The 21,164-nt window shown below is 30.7% G+C and overlaps 1 protein-coding gene across 2 annotated transcripts in view; it reads left to right on the top strand.

The window, feature by feature from the left end:
* Kank (kank) overlaps positions 1-21,164 on the top strand; it is a 127,909-nt gene that overhangs the window by 57,104 nt on the left and 49,641 nt on the right. For both annotated transcript variants that reach the window (XM_065514032.1, XM_065514030.1), the window contains one exon: positions 18,287-18,330. In XM_065514032.1, coding sequence (XP_065370104.1) covers positions 18,287-18,330 — 44 coding nt within the window. The remainder of the gene's footprint in view (positions 1-18,286; positions 18,331-21,164) is intronic.

Consider the following 21,164-nt stretch of genomic DNA (forward strand, 5'->3'; position numbering starts at 1 on the left):
GTTCTTTTTTATTGTTACTTTTATACCTTTTATAAACGGTGGTTTATTTCCTTTAAATAAAACGGATTCAGTGGTTTAAAATTTGTAACAACAAACATTTAAATAGTCACTCTCTTGGAATTCACACAGTTTATAATTTACAAGAATACACTGGTAATTCAGTTGATATTAAGTCTAACAGAGCCTAAGATACACTAACTATGTAACTCACTGTTACTATTCATATACTTAGCAACATCTTCTAGTAGTTTCATGAATTATCTAACGGAAAAAAATAGAATGTTCAGTTAATGTTGTTATACCTATAAACAATGTTAACAAGAAAGTATGGTCGGTCAAGCCCGACCATATAATACCCTACACTAAGTAAAAGAGCAAAAGCATTTTTCTTTTAAAATTTCAATAATTTATATTTTTGAGTGATTTTTGGAAGTGGGCCTTATATGGGGGCTATGACCAATTATGGACCTATCACCATGAAATTAGGTCGTGTGATTTATGTCTATATGAAATTTTACTATGTTGAATTTTGTGAGTATACCAACATTTTTAAGCGATTTATGCACGTTAAAGTGATTTTCGGAAGCGGGTCTATATGGGAGCTATGACTAATTATGGACCGATCGTAACAAAATTTGGTGACATGAATTTTGTACATATAAAACTTATTTGGAGCGGAATTTGTGGAGATACATATATAAATTAAACATTTATGACCGATAAAGTTGATTTCTGGAAGGACATTTGTATGGGGGCTAGGTGAAATAATGGACCGATTTCAGCCAGTTTCAGTAGGCCGAAAATAATATGTACCAAATTTGATCGAAATATCTTCAAAATTGCGACCTGTACTCTGCGCACAAGTTGTACATGGACAGCCGACCAGCCAGACGGACGGACGGACATCGTTTAATCGACTCAGAAAGTGATTCTAAGTCGATCGGTATACTTTAAGGTGGGTGTTAGACTAATATTTTTGGACGTTACAAACATCTGCACAAACGCATTATACCCTCCCCACTATGGTGGTGTAGGGTATAAAAATATTACCTTTTAAAAACGGTGGTTTATTTCCAAGAGTCACTCTCTTGAAATACACACAGTTTATAATTTACAAGAATACTCTGGTAATTCAGTTGATATTAAGTCTAACAGAGCCTAACTCTGCAACTCACTGTTACTATTTATACACACAGTAGGATCTTCAGTAGTTTCATGAATTATCTAACGGAAAAAACTAGAATGTTCTACTTCTAACAGTTAATGTTGTTATACCTATAAACAATGTTAATACAGTGTGTTATAAACATTGTTGATAAGTCGAAGTTTAGAGCATTGGAAATGTTGTAAGCAGTCGTTACAGACTGTTAAATTAAATTTGATGATGCAATTTCGTTTTTGAAAAATCCTTTCGTTTGGGCCGTATTGTGTTTTCGACAGACAGACGGACGGACATAGCTAGATCGTCTTAGAATATTGTTACGATTTAACGATTTCAACGGCTGATTTAAAAGTAGCCTAATGCTTTCAAATAGCTGTGCTGTAATAGCAAACTGTAACATATCTGTGGGCATTATTGACATTGAATAAAAGCTTTCAGTTTACCATTGATCGTAAGTTGGCAACGCTGTTTGCTGCGACCGTATATTCGAATTCGAATATTCAGTTAAAGAACATTGTAGAAAGTACACCACAGATGGCGTATGTATTAGAAAGCTCTAGACAGTTAAAGAGCAATCTAGAATGCAAATGGCAGTGTCATAAATAGTGGCAGAGGTTGCAGTCGTTAAAGAGTTTATCAGAAACGCTTTTCGAACAAACATCAACTGAGTGCTGTGTTTTTCAAGTGAATTCGTGTACATTATAAAGTGTGTGTCCGTATTTCTGCGAATTTATAAACGTGTATAAAAAAACATTGAGTGACTATTTAATTCTGTGGTTGTTGTACATTTTGAATAAATAAAGAGTTGTTACAATTTTAAAACTACTAAACGGCATTTATTTGCAATCAAAAGTATACGGTTTATTTAAAGGAAATAAACAAACGTTTTGAAAAGGTTAAAACGTAACAATATTATGAGGACCCAAAATGTATATGATTTTGAGGATCTACGGCAAATATTTTGACATGTTGCAAACGGAATGACAAATTCTATATACCCTCCATATTTTTTGATGGTGGGCATAAAAGTATCTGGTTTAAGTAATCTTCTTATCTTTCAAGTTTATTTATTTCTTTATTAATTAAAATCTCAATCCCATATTAATTAGTAAACAAAAATGTTTCATCACTTGTATGTTTGTAGGTGGCATATTTTTGTATTTTCTTCTAGTTATCCTTAGTTGTGTATAATTTCTGTATATACCCAGCAGTTTTAATAGTAGACAATGTCATTTGTTTTAATGTTTATATATTTTTGAGTCATCACAGATAATCTAGCCTTAAATCAATTGTCACTTTAGTTCCTCTAAGTAATCTGGAGTGGAGTAATTTTAGTGGTTTAGAAACTAGTTATTTTATTTTTATATTGAGTCTACTGGAGAGTCAATTATCACTCAATATTCCTTGGTAATCTGTTAGTAGTTAATTCCTATTTTTAAATCGCTATTAGTTATTCTAGAACTGTATTAAAAAGTTTAGAATCTTTAACAGTTTAAAAAGAAATTCGAAATTTGTAAAAATGTTACTGGGTGCGTATGATTGATATTAATTTGGACTAATTTTATATAAACCCAATTTTCACTGCGAACCAATTAATATAGAACAATGAAATATTTTACATATATATTAAAAACAAATTGAGAAAAATCATCATTAGGTTTGTTTATTATATATAAACACGATTTCATAAAATTTTCAATAAAATCCAAAAAAATAAAAAAAATTTAAAATATTTCAATTTTCTTCTTAACTTAAAATAACATTTATATTGCTGGAACTAGCTCTTTTATCCGCCACTAGAATTATCTGTCCAATACAGTTTCCTGTCACCCAGAACTGCTGGTTAATGTTTCATGGTTTAATGATAGAAACTGAAGAAATAAAAAACATTCATCATTCACTTAAAATCCACAAATATGAAAAAATAAAGTTTTATTTTATCTAAATTTACTTGGGCAAATAAACATAATAAATGACATGGTGGGCAAATGGTTACAGCCAAATCATAATTTATGAGTTTACAATAAAAATGGGCAAAACATAAATTAATATTATGAAAATATTACAGATTTTCAGGGAACTGCAGCAATTTGTTACACTTGATTTGGAAATTAAATGAGAAATTATTTGTAATAATTTTTTAAACAGAGACAACAGATTGGTTATTGTAGTGCTATAGTTCAGTTGGGTTTATTAAATATGTGTTAGGGCAATCAATATTTGAAGGTTGTTATTAAAATTGCAGCCATTCGTGAGTCGAAAGAAGACTCCTCATAATTGAAATTATTTCATCAATGAAACAATTGTCGGCTACGAGGAATTAATCAAAAGGTGGCTGTTTTCTCCGTACAAATAAATTCTTTTTATTGTGACCAAGAATTGCTTTAATTAGTTGTGATTACAACATTTAGGTAAAGGCAACAAAAATGTTGTCATATGTTGGATTGTTTTGATAAAATCTATAGAATTTAATTGATACAATTGATCATCTCATATAACTTATTAAATTTTAAGAATACTTGGAATTTTTAAATTAACATCTTTATTTTGGCTTACCTTCCCTTATGTTTCTGCTTAAAACCAGCAGCAGTTCTATAAATTTGTACCAATTTTTTTTATCTTTTTTTTTATTTTTACTTCAAGAGATTTTTCTAATATTTTGTTTCTTCAGATTTTCATTTTGTCCATATGCAAAGCAAACTCTTGATGAGTGATTTACGATTGTATAAACTGACATGTCTAAAAACAAAACAAAAAAAAACATTGTAGAAGAATTATAGACCACATTTTCAGCATCTTTTGTTTTTGTAGTCATCAACCACAACAACTAACTAAATAAATAAATAATAATAAAGTTTTATGTAGCAAAAAAAAAAAAATGAAAAACAACGAAATTTTCCGGGCCCAAGCAAATCAGTCAAGTGTAAAGAAATACAAATTTTTAAATTTTGTTTTGTAGTTTTAAATTGTTTTCAGAAAGAAAGTTGTATAAGGTTTTTGAAAATGTCGAAAACATTTGAAAGTTGGAATAAGACAAAAATTTTTAGTGGAATTTTCCTTAGACAAGTTTTGTAACAATATTGTGACGTTGTAGTTAAAGACTTTTTCTGCCATAACAGAATTTTCATCATCATAGAAGAGATGATCATATGATGATCCCTTTTCTGCAGGAAACACTTGATCTTAAACAAGAAAGAGAGAGCTATATTCGGCTATGCCGAATCATCATTAGATATCCATACTGTCTATGTTAATGACTTCGTAATCCAAATATATGTGGATCAGAAGTATGCCAATAATCGAGGTCGTCGATTTTCTCGAAAACCAAGCCGGAAAACATTGATTGTTTCCTCCCATAGCTTTCCTTGAAAGCCGCTTTTCTATATCGGATTTTCTTCATTATGGGACACGTTTGTTACATATACAGATGGCTCCAAGTTTGAAACTGGATGTGTGGAGGATTATATATGATCAATGTAGTATAATCCAGGCTAAGATTTCGGCCATAAAAAGGGCGATACACTGGATGATGTACTATAGGTTATTCGGTGTGAATATCGAAATTTGTACTAACAGCAAACTTGCAATTAAATCTCTCTCTGGTGCCTACTCGACAACCAGATTGGTGGGATTGGATTGTCGGGTGTTTCTTAATGAAATGGCGAGACATTCTACTCTGGAGCTATCCTGGGTGCCGGATCACTCTGCTGTACCTGGCAACATTGGATTGGTGGGATTGGATTGCCGGGTGTCTCTTAACGAAATGGCGAGACATTCTACTCTGGAGCTATCCTGGGTGCCGGATCACTCTGCTGTACCTGGTAACATTAACGCGGATGAACTGGCCAAATCAGTTTCACACCTGCAAGACGACGAGATGGATCATTTGGTTGGTGTTTCACTTTCATGCTGTAAATCTTTTATACAGCGTGAACTCTTTGATTCTGCTCAGCTATGATGGTCTAATTTGACTAATTGATCGTATCGAAGCTTGGACCATCTAAGACCATCAAAGGTCTAATGTCTTTGACGGAAGGAGATTAAACATTCCTTACAACGACTTCTGTAGAAGTTGTTATGATGAAGATGAGGAAACACCATATTTGTTTTTGCTATGCTTTATCTGGTTTACGTGATCGTCTGTCTGTATCATCTCATTTTGAAGTTTGTGGTTAACAAAGTTCCGTTTGACTTGGGCTATCTCCTAGCTTACTTTTTGTGGCCTGGAGGTTGGGCATGATATTGCTAATCCTAACCAGAAACATTGCAGGAATCATCATAAGGAACAGAACTCGATTCGAAATGGCTCGAGTTTTTAACTCTCAGGCATTGTAGTGGAGATATCTTTCAAGCTTTGGTCATGAATGAATCAAATTTACAACAATCAGCCATAGTAGTGCAGATATCTTTCAACCTTTACATGTTTCATGTTTAACTTGTTTTGATTTCCTAAGACCTGCAGTGAAAGTATCTGGCAATCTCAGAGAAACTTATCTTAAACTTAAGAAGACAAGTTTATCAAATAAACTTCCTGATACTGTGTTGGTTTCGTCTTTGGACCGATAGTGTAGACTAAGATCGCAACGATCTAGAGGACTGAGTTGTCGGTCTATTCCCTTGTCGATAATCTCCTAAAGATACAATTTATGTTCTGTGTACGTTGTAAAGATCCTGTCAAATGCGGCAATACTGACAATTAACAAAGCCATCAAGATGAAAATGTACTAACGTTTGTTGAACGAAATCACTAAGTCCGACTATCATAAGATCTACACTATTTTTCATTGAAATTGAGAGCATTATACATGATATTGAGAAAATTCCAAATGAAATTGAGAATTTCCATTTTAAATTGAATTTCTTAATTTCAATTGGAAATTTTCAATTTAATTTGGAATTTTCTCAATTTAAAATGGAAATTCTCAATTTCATTCTCAATTTCATTTGGAATTTTCTCAATTTCAATTTGAAATTCTCAATTTCATTTGGAATTTTCTCAATTTCAATGAAAAATGGTGTAGTATGAATTTTAAAATTTTGGAAATGTTAGATAACATAGCATGATCATTAACCAGCTGCTGTAGTATATCTCAACATCCTCTAGCGACCCTGAACTGCGATAGTTTTAATGCTGCTGAAGGCAACTTCTATTGCTGAGCATTCCATTTCCAGGAACCATCAATGCCACAACTTTTGCATAAGGAATATATCTAATTCCCTTTTTGTCATATTCAAAATGCATCGGTATAATAGTGGAGAGATCTTTCAACCTTTGGGTGTTCTATGTCAAAACTCGCAATGATAATTGTTGTTTTCAATATGATTTCCCCACTATACAGCTGCTGATGTACTATATCTAAACATCTAAATCATTTATAGTGCTTGATTTGCGATAATTTTTACGTTGTTGAAGGTCCCTCCTATCGCTTAAATTCAAGTGATCTCTCAATGTTACTTACAATGCAGAGCAATCTCCTTTGCTCGCCAGCTTTTGTCTTTACGTGTCGATGAATCTTTCCAAGGTTATTAACATTTCGCTTTCTCGTAACTATTTATACCCTACTCCACCATAGTGAGGAGGGTATTATGCGTTTGTGCAGATGTTTGTAACGCCCAAAAATACTAGTCTAACACCCACCTGAAAGTATGCCGATCGACTTAGAATCACTTTCTGAGTCGATTAAACGATGCCCGTCCGTCCGTCTGGTTGGCTGTCTGTCCATATAAACCTTGTGCGCAGAGAACAGGTCGCAATTTTGAAGATATTTCGATCAAATTTGGTACATATTATTTTTTCCACCCAAGGATTAAGCCTATTGAAACTGGCTGAAATCGGTCCATTATTTCACCTAGTCCCCATACAAATGTCCTTCCGAAATTGGACTTTATCGGTCATAAATGTTTAATTTATAAATGTATCTCCACAAATTGCGCTCCATATAAGTTTTATATATACAAAATTCATGTCACCAAATTTTGTTACGAGCGGTCCATAATTAGTCATAGCTCCCATATAGACCCGCTTCCGAAAATCACTTTAACGTGCATAAATCGCTTAAAAATGTTGGTATACTCACAAAATTCAACATAGTAAACTTTCATATAGACATAAATCACACGACCTAATTTCATGGTGATCGGTCCATAATTGGTCATAGCCCCCATATAAGACCCACTTCCGAAAATCACTCAAAAATATAAATTATTGAAATTTTAAAAGAAAAATGTTTTTGCTCTTTTACTCAGTGTAGGGTATTATATGGTCGGGCTTGACCGACCATACTTTCTTACTTGTTTTTTTATCATTCTGGGAAATACAATTAATATTTACCGAACTCCAAGCAAACGAAACATAGTTGAGAGAGAGAAAGGAAATATTAAATCTTATTGGTAGCTGCAGCATACTTCGAAGATCAATTTACCTCTCTCATATTGAAATGGACTTAAGTGGTTGATGATTAGTTTGATTATGTATCGTGTAACAAATATATATTCCATTATACACACGCTACATCAACATGTAACCAATTCTAAAATAAATTACACGCCATTTATCAATTTGGATATAATTTTCAAAAGGAATACAAAATAAGATAAAATTTAAAGAAATATTTAAATTATAATTAATCATAATGACTGCTAAAGACAACATTGAACAAACATGACAACATTGAAACCCTTTTAAAACTCAACACATTGTCTGCTTTCACAACACACACTCCGAGAAATCAAAGTATTTCTAAAACAAATTAAATAATTACATAATTAACAAACACGCAGGCATATCTACTTTATAAGAATAAGATAAAAAAAGAAACTCCCAAACTCTAGCAAAAACCAAAATTATTGTTTATTTATTTCCTGCTCAAATTAACATTTTACATTCTTTTCCTGTTGAGATTTTGTCGACTAGAATACATCACATCAATAATTTACCGGGGGCTTTTTTACTCGTACACTCACTCACTCATTCACTCTCTTGTGTGTAAACACTTCGATCGATCAGTTTGCACTTCACACATTTATCACCTAAACAACTCAGTGGCGCCCACTTAATCTGAATTGTGTAAAAAAGAGAAGGGGGAATTTTGTAAAATAAACATTTCCTAACGATAAGAGCCACATGTAAAGAAAAAAAACTTGTAAATATTCATTAGAATGTTTCCTTAAAGGTTTGTTTTGTTTTGCTTGATTTGAAATGAAAAACGAGCAACTCGTGCTAAAAGCCACCAAATGTTTGATTTTTTTATTTTTGGTTGGGGGAAAAGTATCTTTTAAATGTGTGTCATAAAGTTGTTAATTTATGTTGCAACATTTTGCTTTGATGTGTTTGTGTCTGTCTGTCTGCCTGTTGCATTTATTTAATATCCATGTACAGATTTGACAGATTTAAGCATTTTATTTTGTTTGTTCTTTTCGTTATTGAAGGGTTTGGGGGAAAATGGAATTTATTTTTAAGTTAATGGGACGTTCTTTTTTGGTAGAAAAATTTATGGATTTTATTTTGTCATGATGATTATTATTTTAATTCGATTTTTAACACAATCGCACAAGTGTTTTTTGAAAGATATTTTTAAATTATTCACTTTGGTTTTAATGGATCATGGTGAATAGTTTCAAAAAATGACACTACAGCAAAATAACTTTCTGAGTGTTAATATTTATTCGAGTTTAATATCAGAATGTTTAAATTTAGCCATCTGTCGCACAGTGTAATCGATAATACAATTTATTGAAAACCAGCTGGAAATATTCTCTTTATAGTACTGAAACGATGTAATAAGAACTGTTCCCAAAATTATGTACCACTACAATATCGTGAAAACAAAAATACAATACCACAACACTACACGAGAAAGAAATAGACGACACTAGGTTCATTATACAATATATTAAATACAAGGTGGCGCAAAAGATATCCTACTATCAGAAAATGCTATAAATTTTGCGATTGGCCCCTAATGTCATAAATAATCGGTCGGTTTTTTCATCAAAAATAATCATGAGTGATGAGGCCCATTTCCATCTTAGCGGGTACGTAAATAAGCAAAATTTACGCTTCTGGGGCACTGAAAATCCGCATGTAACCCACGAAGAGCCATTACATCCGCTCAAAGTCACTGTATGGTGTGCTGTTTTCGCTGGAGGAGTCCTCGGACCTTTTTTCTTCGAAGACGTCGCGGGCCAAACGGTTACTGTGAATGGTGAGCGCTACAGAGCAATGATCAAAGAGTTCTTTTTGCCGCAACTTGATGAATTGGGATTGGAAAGCATGTGGTTCCAACAGGACGGTGCAACGGCACACACTGCACGTGCCACAACCAATATGCTGAAGGATGCATTTCCCGGGCGCCTAATCTCCCGTTTTTGGCGATTTGCACTTGCCAGCAAGATAGCCTGATTTGACCGCTCCAGACTTCTTTTTGTGGGGCTTGAAGTCGCGGGTTTATGTCAACAAGCCTCAGACTCTTGCAGCTCTTAAAGACAATATCCGTCAAGAATGTGAGGACCTATCGCCGGAAGTTTTGGCCAAAGTGATGAAAAATGCCATAAAAAGGGCTCAAATGACAATCAACTGTGGCGGCGGTCATTTACATGACATCATATTCTCGACTTGATGTAAAAAAAATTAAAAGACCAAATAAAAATAATCCACAAGAAGAATCAAAGTTTTTAATTTTTTTTTTAATTACAGCCAAAAAACATCGGAAGTTTACTTTTGCGCCACCTTGTACAATAACCCGACCGTATTTGTTATTGTAGCAGACGTATGTGTGAAAAGAGAGCAATTTTGTTTGATTTTTTTCATTGGCATTTCTCTTTCTTTCCGTTCTATATAATATTTATTCTATGGTTGTGGCAAACATAATATAATAGGAACATTAGAGTGTCCCTTAGAATAAAATTTTTGGAAATTTTGAAACGGTACCCGCTAAAATACCACCAAAAACTTTTTTAGCTTGTTATAAGAAGGGCAACCCGTGCCGACTTTCGATTTAGTTTTGAGGTGCATTTACAAAGGGAAAAGGCATTTTTTTTTTAAATTTAGCTATTAAATAATTACTTTTACAATTTAATTTAAAATAATCGAAATGTATACGTAATTGTCGTTCTAATGAGATATAAAAGACAAAAATTGGTTAAAAAATTTTAAAGTTATTAAAAAATCGCCAGGCCATTAACGTGTCTCAGGCCACTAGAACAAGAAATGTAGGAACAAAATTAACATATTTTGAGAAATATTAAAACGAAAGTTTATTCTTACTTAAAATATATCCATATTTACTTTTATATGAGTTTTTATCTTCATAGGATACAAGTTAACCTATTCGCAGGTATACCCAAAAAAATATTTTTCAAAAACTCCAATTTAAAATTTTCAAAAATTTTGTTAAACAAATTTCAGAATTTTTTGATTATCCCATGGGGATTTATTTACAACATAATAGGCAATAAAAATGTGAAAAAAATATGTCAATAGCTCCTATAGTTTTTCCGTACCAGCGATATAAATTTTGCGATTTTCGAGAAAAACTAATTTTTTGGCCAAATCTATATATATAAAAGAGTAACGTGACTGACTGACTGACTGACTGATTCATTCATCATCGCACAGCCCAAACCGCTAAAGCTAGAAACTTGAAATTCGGGTAATGGGTTCCTTTTACAATATGTAGATCCACTAAGAAGGGATTTTTGGAAATTCGGTCGTTAAGGGGGACAAATGGGGCAAAAACGGGTAAAACCTGTACCTCTATATCTCCAAAACAAATAAACTTAGAAATAATATTTTAAATGCGTCCGCCTGTAATCAAAAAAAGAGCCGACAGGTGTTTGGTACTTTTTTGAAATTCAAAATTCAAGTGGCCATATGGGGTAAAAATAGTCCCCGTAGAACCCTCTGTTAACATGTATATCTCCTACATAAATAAACATAGAAATATTATATTGAATGTATCTGGCTCAGATCAATAAAAACTAGAAATCTTTTTGGTACTTTTTTGAAATTCGAATTCCTAAGGCCTCAAAATTGTTTTCTTTTTTGGTACTTTTTTATCAAAATGTATTTTCTCACTAACAATTCCATGAACTATTATTTTCAAATATTACGTATTACTAGGTACTTTTTTGAAAATTATTTCTTCACGGGGGACAAAAAACGGGATAAAAACGGAGATTTGATATTATTTATTCAATTTAAAAATAAAAAAAGATAAAATATTCTTCCAACCACACAAAAAAGAATCCACAACATGCTATTCGGAAGTCAAATACAAATGGGTAAAAAGGGCCAAATTTCAGTACACTTATATTGGTACTTTTTTGAAATTCATTTCTACTATTCTATTCAAGTAGTTTTATTTTTTTTTTAAATAAAATTGTTTTGCCACCACTGAGATTCGAACCGATGTAGTTCGGCTACAGTTCAGTAGTCTAAACCCTTAGCCTACACCAGAATGTTTATTTTCATGTTTAGAATACTAATTTTATTTTAAAATATATAGTTTTTCACCCTATTCACCATTAGTTGAATTCTAATGGTGTTGAAAATTCCAATAGTACAGACACAAACCTTAACCTTTTTTGTAAAAATTATTATTTTCACCTTATTCAATAAATTTAAAATTTATTCAACATACAGTTATATGAAATGTATATGGGAATTTATGAGGGAAAATATTAATAACAGTGTTGTAAATATAGTTGGTTTAATGCTATTTGAAATGTTATAGTTTTATTTGATAAAAAACTACAAAACAAATTATTTTGTTGAAATGTGAAACAAAACAAAAAATATTCATAAAAATATATTCATTAAAGCATTTCTCAAAAAAAAATCACGTGTTTATTCCTATTCGCTAAAATAAGAATTTTGTTCTCGCAAAATTTAATAACAATTTCAGTAAATTAAGGTCCTCATTTTATAAAACAAAACGTTTGGAAGCGTAAGCAATTTGTATGAAGAATACTGGGAAAAAAGTTTAAAACTTATTTCCATAGAATTTTATTTTAACGTTTGTCGTTTCGTTTTATAAAATTAGACCCTAAAAAAATTAAAATGTAAAGCACTTTGTGTATCTATGAGTAAATCATTATTTATACTCTATTTATCAAGTTTATAAAATCAACTTATATCTCACTCAAATGTAGTATTAGAAACTTTTTATAAATTTAAAAAACAGAATTTACGCAATATGTGTCTCTATGATTAAAACCTTATTCATATTCAATTTATCAAAAGATTATAAAACAAATTTAGGGCCTCATTTTATAAAACGCAACGACAAACGTTAAAATAAAATTCTATGGAAATAAGTTTTAAACTTTTTTCCCAGTATTCTTCATACAAATTGCTTACGCTTCCAAACGTTGAACAAATTTTGTATGAAAAAAATTCAAGTTTAAAACCTTATTACCAGTATTCTTCATACAAATTGCACGCTTTATAAAAAAAAACATTTTTTTAGATAATAACAAATAAATTTTCGCTTAAATAAAATCGTTTACACAAACATTTATTTAAATATTTTTATTTCGATGAATAGACAACACTATTTACATATAACCGTCAACTCATTTGAAAAAAAATAGTTGTGTAATAATAAGTGCTCAAATTTTATAAATTCAATTAAAAGAAAAAATTCTACGTTACTTAGAAATGTAAGTTTTTTAATTTCATATTCCATATATATATATTAATCTTCATTAAGTTTTATTACGTTTTTATCGTGTAAATAAAATGTATATGTACATACATTCACACCACAATTTTTAAAATTTTAAAAAATGATATGCTATTAGGTCATATTGTCATAATGTCCTTATTGTCATAATGTCCTAATATATTATGATAGTTTAAACAATTTTTGTTGTGTTTCAAACAATAATGTTCTAAACTAATAAGACTTTTTGAACTATGTTCATTGTTTTGTCATAAAATAACACTTTTTTTGAAGCACAACAACAATTTGTTTAAACTATCATAATATATTAGGACAATCAGACCGTTTGAATACCCCAAATATGTTGAAAGTGTGTTTAAAAAAATATTTTTACTGAAATTTGATTTCAACTATTGGGTATATGACTCAAAAATGTGGGATTTGCTATAGGTGGCGTATCTTTTGAACCCCTTTTTTAATTTTTAATAACTTTTATATCACTCTAAAGGGTATATATCTGTCATTCATCCTCGCTTAGTTATTGAACATTATGTGTAAACAACAAAGTTTTTTTTGTCGAATTTTGTGCCAACAAAGCGTCATATGTGGAAAGTTTTGCTTTACTTCTTTCATTTGAAAAACGTGCCGCAGAAGTACACATAGATCACCAAAGCTTATGGTGAACGTGTTCCATCGGTTTCAACGTGCAAGAGATGGTGCATGTTCAGAAGTGATGATTTTGAAACGGAAGGCCCAGGACAACCAAACAATTTGAAGACCAAGATTTGGAGGCATTAATCCGTGAATGTTGTTGTCAAACTCAACATGAGCTTGCAATATCATAGGGAGATACTCAAGAAGCAAAACGTTTGCAAGCAGCAGGATTTGTCAAAAAAAAAGGCAAATTGGGTACCATACGAATCGAAGACGAGATACCTTGAAAAGCGATTTAGCATTTCCGAAATGACGTTTGAACTAACAGTTATTTAATAGTATTTTTGATTTTCATAAACATAGAAAATTCTAAAAGTTAGAATGTGAGTTTCTATGAGACTTAAAAACCAATTACTACTACTATTTATTATCTATCTTCTGGCTGTAATTTTTATTTTGGCTTAAACAATGGATGTAAATTGAGACAGTTGTAAATATACATATATGATTAAAGTAAGAATATTTATTGGTAATTGGTGAACACTTATTTGTCCATCTGAGTGTATGTACGACTGTTAGTTGAAATTAATTTTCCTAAGAAGATCAGAAAAATATTTTGTGCTTTTTCAAATATATTTTTGAATTATAGAATAAATGCAGAATCCCACAAGATTCATCTGCCAATCTTCTCCCATTTCCAAGAAATTTAGATTCATTCTCCAAATTAAATTTTCGTAAAAATTTAATTTCTCTGAACTCGCACTGTTAAAGGTTATGACCATGGACGATGGTAGACTAACAGCCTATCTATAAATTCCATCATGTTCCATCCGCCCATCTTTTCCCGTTTTCCTAGAATTCGGATTCAGCCTCCCAAGTATATTAAATTTTGATTTTGGTCAAAATTAAAAAATTATTATCAAAACTCGCTCTGTTAAATATTATGACCACAGATTATCATAGTGGGACAGTTTATCTATAAATACCAGCAAGTTCATTCCACCTATCTTCTCCCATTTCCAACAAATTTAGATTCATCCTCCAAAAACATTTTAATTCTCGAAAAATTTAATTTTCCCATCTTCTCCCGTTATACAGGATTTTAGATTCATCCTCCAAAAAATTTAAATTTTCGAAACATTTAAATTTCTTTATCAGAACTCGCACTGTTAACGGTTATGCCACGGACCATGATAAACCAACACCCTACCTAAATATTCCAGCAAGATTCATCCGCCCATCTTCTACCATTTCCAAAAAATTTAAATTCTTCCTCCCAAAACTTGCACTGTTAAGGGTTATGACCATGGGTTATGATAGAAAGACACCTTGGCTATAAATTCAAGCAAGTTCCTTCTGCCCATCTTCTCCCGTTATAAAAGAATTTAGAATCATCCTCAAAAAAAATTAAATTTTCGAAAAATTTAAATTTCTCTAGCAGAACTCGCACTGTTAAAGGTTATGACCACGGACCATGATAGACCAACACCCTACCTAAATATTCCAGCAAGATTCCTCCGCCCATCTTCTCCCATTTCCAAGAAATTTAGATCATCCTCCCAAGAAATTTAAATTTCCGAAAAATTTTAATTTCTCTATCAAAACTCGCACTGTTAAGGGTTATGACCATGGGTTATGATAGAAAAACACCTTCCAGCAAGTTCCATCTGCCCATCTTCTCCCGTTTTCCATGAATTTAGATTCGTCCATCCATAATAATTAAATTTTAAAAATTCCGCAAAAGTATAAAACTATGTTTGACATTTATGATTTGACTTAGTTTTTGGAAAAAACGGGAGATTAGTTCCCGTTTCAATCATTAGTGGTACATTAGGTTCAACCGTGTGGTTATTATTCCATTTTGAATACACTTTCCTTGATTTACAATGTTTAACGGTGTCATGTAAACTTTTAAACATAACTCTGTTAACTCAACTGGTTTGTGTCTAGGGTTATAAATTTCGAAATTTAACTTCACACACATTATTAAATTAGTATATCTTTATCTATCTACTATTAATATTTGCAATTATTATTATGAATTTTCAATTACGCAAGCAGTTTTGAGATGCTTTAATACTTCAAAATATCATGGACTACAAACAATTGTAAGGTGTATTTACTTTACGCAATAATTAAAATTTCTATAATAAACATTTTAAAATAATTTACGTAGTTGTTTTGTTATTTCCACATTTTTTCGCTAACGAAGTAGCGGGTTGCATGCTAGTATTATATATTTTTGGGTCGATTTTGATGAAACTTAAGAAAAATATAAAATGAAGTCTAGTATTTACAATAATAGCACAAATATGGAAATTAACCCTTAAAAGCACTTGGGGTCCAAATAACCCTGATCTTTTAAAATCATGAAAAACACATAAGTTTTATGATTGTAGTCCAAACATATTATGATAATTATAAATATGATAAAATATCTTATTATGAACAAATATTGTGGTAATATCTTTATTATGTGTATATAATCATAATCCCCCTTATCGTGGTTGGCGTAAACTTCATACGCCTGCGACAGTTCCGTACTAAATTAAAGAAACAGTTTGCATTTTATATTTAATCTAGTACGAAACAGTCGTAGGCGTAAGACGTTTACGCCAACCACGATAAGGGTGAATATGTTCTGAAGTCATTGTACTATGATCCAAAGTTATCATATTATGACCCCATGAAATCATAATATTATTATGATTCAATGAATATAAAGAAATACAAAACTAAATTTTAATTGGTTTTATTGGGTGTGCGACTTAAAATTTAGCTTTTATTTTAAAACATTTGTACACTATAAATTTATTCAAAGTATTAGCCATTGTTAGCTATGACCTTTTCCCATCTCTCTGGCCACATATGAATTCCGAGCCAAAATAACTACTCATCTTTTGAAGCCTAGAATGAATCAAGCCTATAAAGGATACTCTGTTCCAAAGTGAAGCGTATCCCAGAGAGAGCGTTCTGCATCGATCGAAACAAATAGTAGTCGGATGGGTCATGCTATGGACTATGAAGCTGATGAGGCAAAACTTCCCAATCACTTCATTCTAAATAGTTTCAACAGGTAGCCTAGCATTGTCATGATGGAATATTATGGTTTCATGTCTGGTCGCATATTCTGGGCGTTTTTGGCCTACGCTCACTTTAAACGAATCATTAGCTCATAATATATAGGACCCTTTTACTTCCACGAATTACAGGAAATTACTTTAGTGCCATGGATATTTGACTTTGGTGTCGGTTCGGCTGGTTGGTCGGTCTTCAAGTACGATATTGATCGCAAATAAGGATTGGGTACAAAAATGATTTTCTATTATAGTGTTCAAACATCCTTTCGGCCATGCAAAATCGTATTTCAAGGTATCCCGGCTTCTATTCGTATGATATCCAATTTATTTGCTTTTGAGATCAAGCTCATGGAGTAATGCTTTCAATTCTTGGTCTTCTAACTTTTTTGGCTGGCCGTGTCATAATCACCATTTCTGAACCGCACAAACCATCCCTCGCACGTTGAAACCAATAAAACACATTCACCAAACATTTTATGGCAAACATTTTTTACCCTTCATCATGATATGCATGGGCAGGCGCGGATCCAAAGGGGGTGAAATAGAAAATTCCCCCACCAAAACCGAAAAGTTTTCATATAAAAAAGGAATAAAAATAAAAATGTAGAACAAATTTTAATTTCCCCTCCCCAAATGTTGACCTGGATCCACGCCTGGGCAAGGGTATCAATCCGTTTGTAATTTCTACATTTTTCATTTGCGACCCTACAAAGTATATATATTCTGGATCGTTATAGATAGCGAAGTAGCCATGTCCGTATGTATGTTGAAATTTATAACTTAACTTACATAGATGATTCATACATCAATATATTGGGAATTCTCCCGCCTCGGTTGCTGTTTAAAATCGAGAAAATCCAACTAACGGCTGATATATAAGGGATAACCTCGATTTTTGGCCTATTTTTGATTACTAAGACATTAATATAGACAATATGGATATCTAATGACAGATATTTCAAAGTAATATAGACCTACAATACTTTGGACCTACAATGGGTCAAATTCGGGAAAAATATTTTTTTTAACCCGAATTTTTTTTTATCACAAAAATTTTTTTGTCATAAATTTTTTTACTAATAAATTTTAAAACTATTTTTTTAAAAAAATTAAAAAAAAAAAATTGAAAAAAAAGTTTTTAAAAAAAATGTATATTTTGTTTACTTAAAAGTATTTAAAATTTGTATTTTAAAGTATAATTTGGTGAAGGGTATATAAGATTCGGCACAGCCGAATATAGCTCTCTTACTCGTTTTTTCTTAAAAGCTTCGAAGAAAAGCTTAATTTTTAGATTCGTGACGGATTCGAGAACTTTTTTATAAGGGGCTTCAAAAAAATTTTTACTTTATTATTAAATTTTTTGCTTTTTTTACTAATACATTCCCATCACTTAGGTTTTTGATAACTGAGTTAGGTCTTTGACAGGAGAGTTCCCGCTCTATGTATATTTTCTCCATGATTACCACCTTGAATATATTCTCATTCACTCATAATCCATAAATAGAATGTCAAGTGTTTAATATATGTACATGAAGCCACCCATTACTAAACTATTTCCAAGTAATGCAAACGGTATGTAGTAGTCTCAACAATAATGTTAATCTGTATAGTCATGTCCTAAAAAACTTATTTGAAAAAAGTATTTGAACATTCATTTATTTATAAATTTAGTTTAATATATAAATTGAATATTTTTATTAATAAATTTCTTTGTTTTCTCTTTGCAGGTCTTTAGTATTACGCTCACAAAGAGCCTTTTCTGAAAGCAATGGTAAGTTACTAATATTTCTAAATAGCCATATGGGCAATTTCACGTGAAAACTAAGCTCCCCATAGCATGTAGTATGAAATGAATTTGACTCTGATTGGTTTTTTGCTATTATCAAATTGTTTATTGAAACCGAATATATATTTGCTATTTATTTTTTTCAGTTTTTTTATATGGTTTTACTATAAAAGAAAAATCTGTCACGTACGATATTAAATATTATTTATTATAAAATCATCCAAAGATTATTTTTATTTAAATATAAGGGATTGTAAAGGAAAAATATTTTGTTTTCTTTTAAGAAATTAAAAGAAAACATAACACCTTTCATTATTCGGAAATTTTCCATTTTATGTCACGTACGTATACCCTTATTTCGCTCGATATTTTAGACAACAATGTTTCGTAAGTTCGTATTAGTTTTTTTAAATAAACTACTCTCTAAATGGAACATAAAGACCAAATTATTTTTCCTATATTCTTATATTTGCAAAAAATATTCCACTCTATAGACGTACAAATGTCACGTACTATGACATGTAATTGCCCATATGTTTGTTAAGTCCGTTCAAATATTAACAATTTATTAACAAATATACATATTTATTTATTAAATGTGATATAATAAATTAAATAAATAATTAACCATATCGTTTGGCAAAGTGGGTAGTTGTTTTCTTGTATTTATATTTTTCGTTTGTTTTCTTACCTTTAAAATGACCCTGGCCCTGAGATTTTATTAATATTTATTTTAAATTCATACAATTTAAACGTTAATAAATCATAACACATACAATAATGTAATTAATTTAAACTGTTTTTTTATAGTATTGGGTTTTTTAAGAAGGTATCGTTAAAGAAATAAAAAAGAAAATTAAGCGTTTAACTAAATAGATTTGAAATACTTAAGTATTTGAATGTTCATCATCATAATGTTATTTGTAATTATGTACGTGGGTGTTCATTAAAAAGTAGTTGTGGTATTTTTTTTAAATGAACAATATTTTTCTTGTTTAGTTGTGTTACTGTCTGTTTGGACAGGTTTATTGCCTGCTTAGACATCCATTCGCATTCAGACTTCATTCATTCATCGATTTTGCTGGACAACAAACCGTCAGTTGGCCAACAACTTTTTCTTGGACTTATTTGTTTAAAAATGTAAAAAAAAAATGTTTTTTTTTTACAGAAAAACAAACATTTTTAGTTGATGTTATTTATATGGTCTTTGGGTATTTAAAAACAAGAGAAATTCGTAATAGTTTTTATTGCAAAAATAAATGCAGTTTGGTTCATTAATGAAATGAAAAGTGAAAGAAAATATGTATTTATTTATTAATTGTATGAGAAAATCAGAAAATGAAACTTTATTATGAAAATGGTAATATCAAGGTTACATGGCAATAGAGAAAATATACAAATGAAATCATGTAATCTTTTTAAATGAAATGGAAAATTATATTAAAGACTTCACAGAAGAGAAAAACTTTCTTACAAACTAATTCCTGATAATTTTAAAAATCAAATTTGGTGCCCAAATAATTTCATCTCAAATCAATTGACAATTAACTTTAAGAAATGCTTACACCCATAAATCATTTCTTATAAAAACTTTGATACACAAGCCATAAATCATATTAAAACCCGTTCAAATCTTTAAAAAATCATGTAATAAAATGTTTTAATCTCTAACTGCTGCTTGCCAAAAATAGGAAAAATAAATAACAGCAAATTCCGGTCTTTTAACATAAATTTCAAACACAAAACTGTCAACTTAAGTGTTCAAGCGAAAATTAAAATAAAATAAAAATTGTTTATAAATAATTCGATTCAATATTAAATACCAGATTTAAGCGTTTATTAAAACCGCCCACAAGACAACACCCATATCCGTTCAATTATCAGCAAAATAAGCTGTATTTTGTTGTTTAAATTGACTCGCTTTTTTTCTTTCCAACTAAGACAAGTTGTGTTGGCCAAAAGTTAGTTAAATTTATCAAGCTAAAATTACAGTTAATTAAACAAAATATATATGAATGAAATAATTTATTTAACAAAAGTTGATTGAACGAACTAAAACTAAGTTTACAGCTTTTAAAACTCTATGAAAATGTAGATGAAAAATTATGAAATTGTTAAAAAAGAAAAACTTAAGAGGTAAACTTAAGATAATTTGTTAGAATAAATTGATGCAACCATTGGAATTTTTGTACTTTTATACTAAAGACAGTAGCTTTATACTAATGACAGTAGCTTTATACTAAAGACAGTAACTTTATACTAAAGACAGTAACTTTATACTAAAGACAGTAGATTTATACTAAAGACAGTAGATTTATACTAAAGAAGACAGTAGCTTTATACTAAAGAAGACAGTAGCTTTATACTAAAGACAGTAGCTTTATACTAAAGACAGTAGCTTTATATTAAAGGCAGTAGATTTATACTAAAGAAGACAGTAGCTTTATACTAAAAACAATAACTTTATACTAAATACAGTAGCTTTATACTAAAGAGAGTAGCATTATACTAAAGAGAGTAACTTTATACTAAAGACAGTGTCTTTATACTAAAGACAGTGTCTTTATACTAAAGACAGTGTCTTTATACTAAAGACAGTGTCTTTATACTAAAGACAGTGTCTTTATACTAAAGACAGTGTCTTTATACTAAAGACAGTGTCTTTATACTAAAGACAGTGTCTTTATACTAAAGACAGTGTCTTTATACTAAAGACAGTGTCTTTATACTAAAGACAGTGTCTTTATACTAAAGACAGTGTCTTTATACTAAAGACAGTGTCTTTATACTAAAGACAGTGTCTTTATACTAAAGACAGT

This window comes from Calliphora vicina, chromosome 5 (assembly GCF_958450345.1).
Source record: "Calliphora vicina chromosome 5, idCalVici1.1, whole genome shotgun sequence".
In the NCBI taxonomy this organism is placed as follows: Eukaryota; Metazoa; Arthropoda; class Insecta; order Diptera; family Calliphoridae; genus Calliphora; species Calliphora vicina.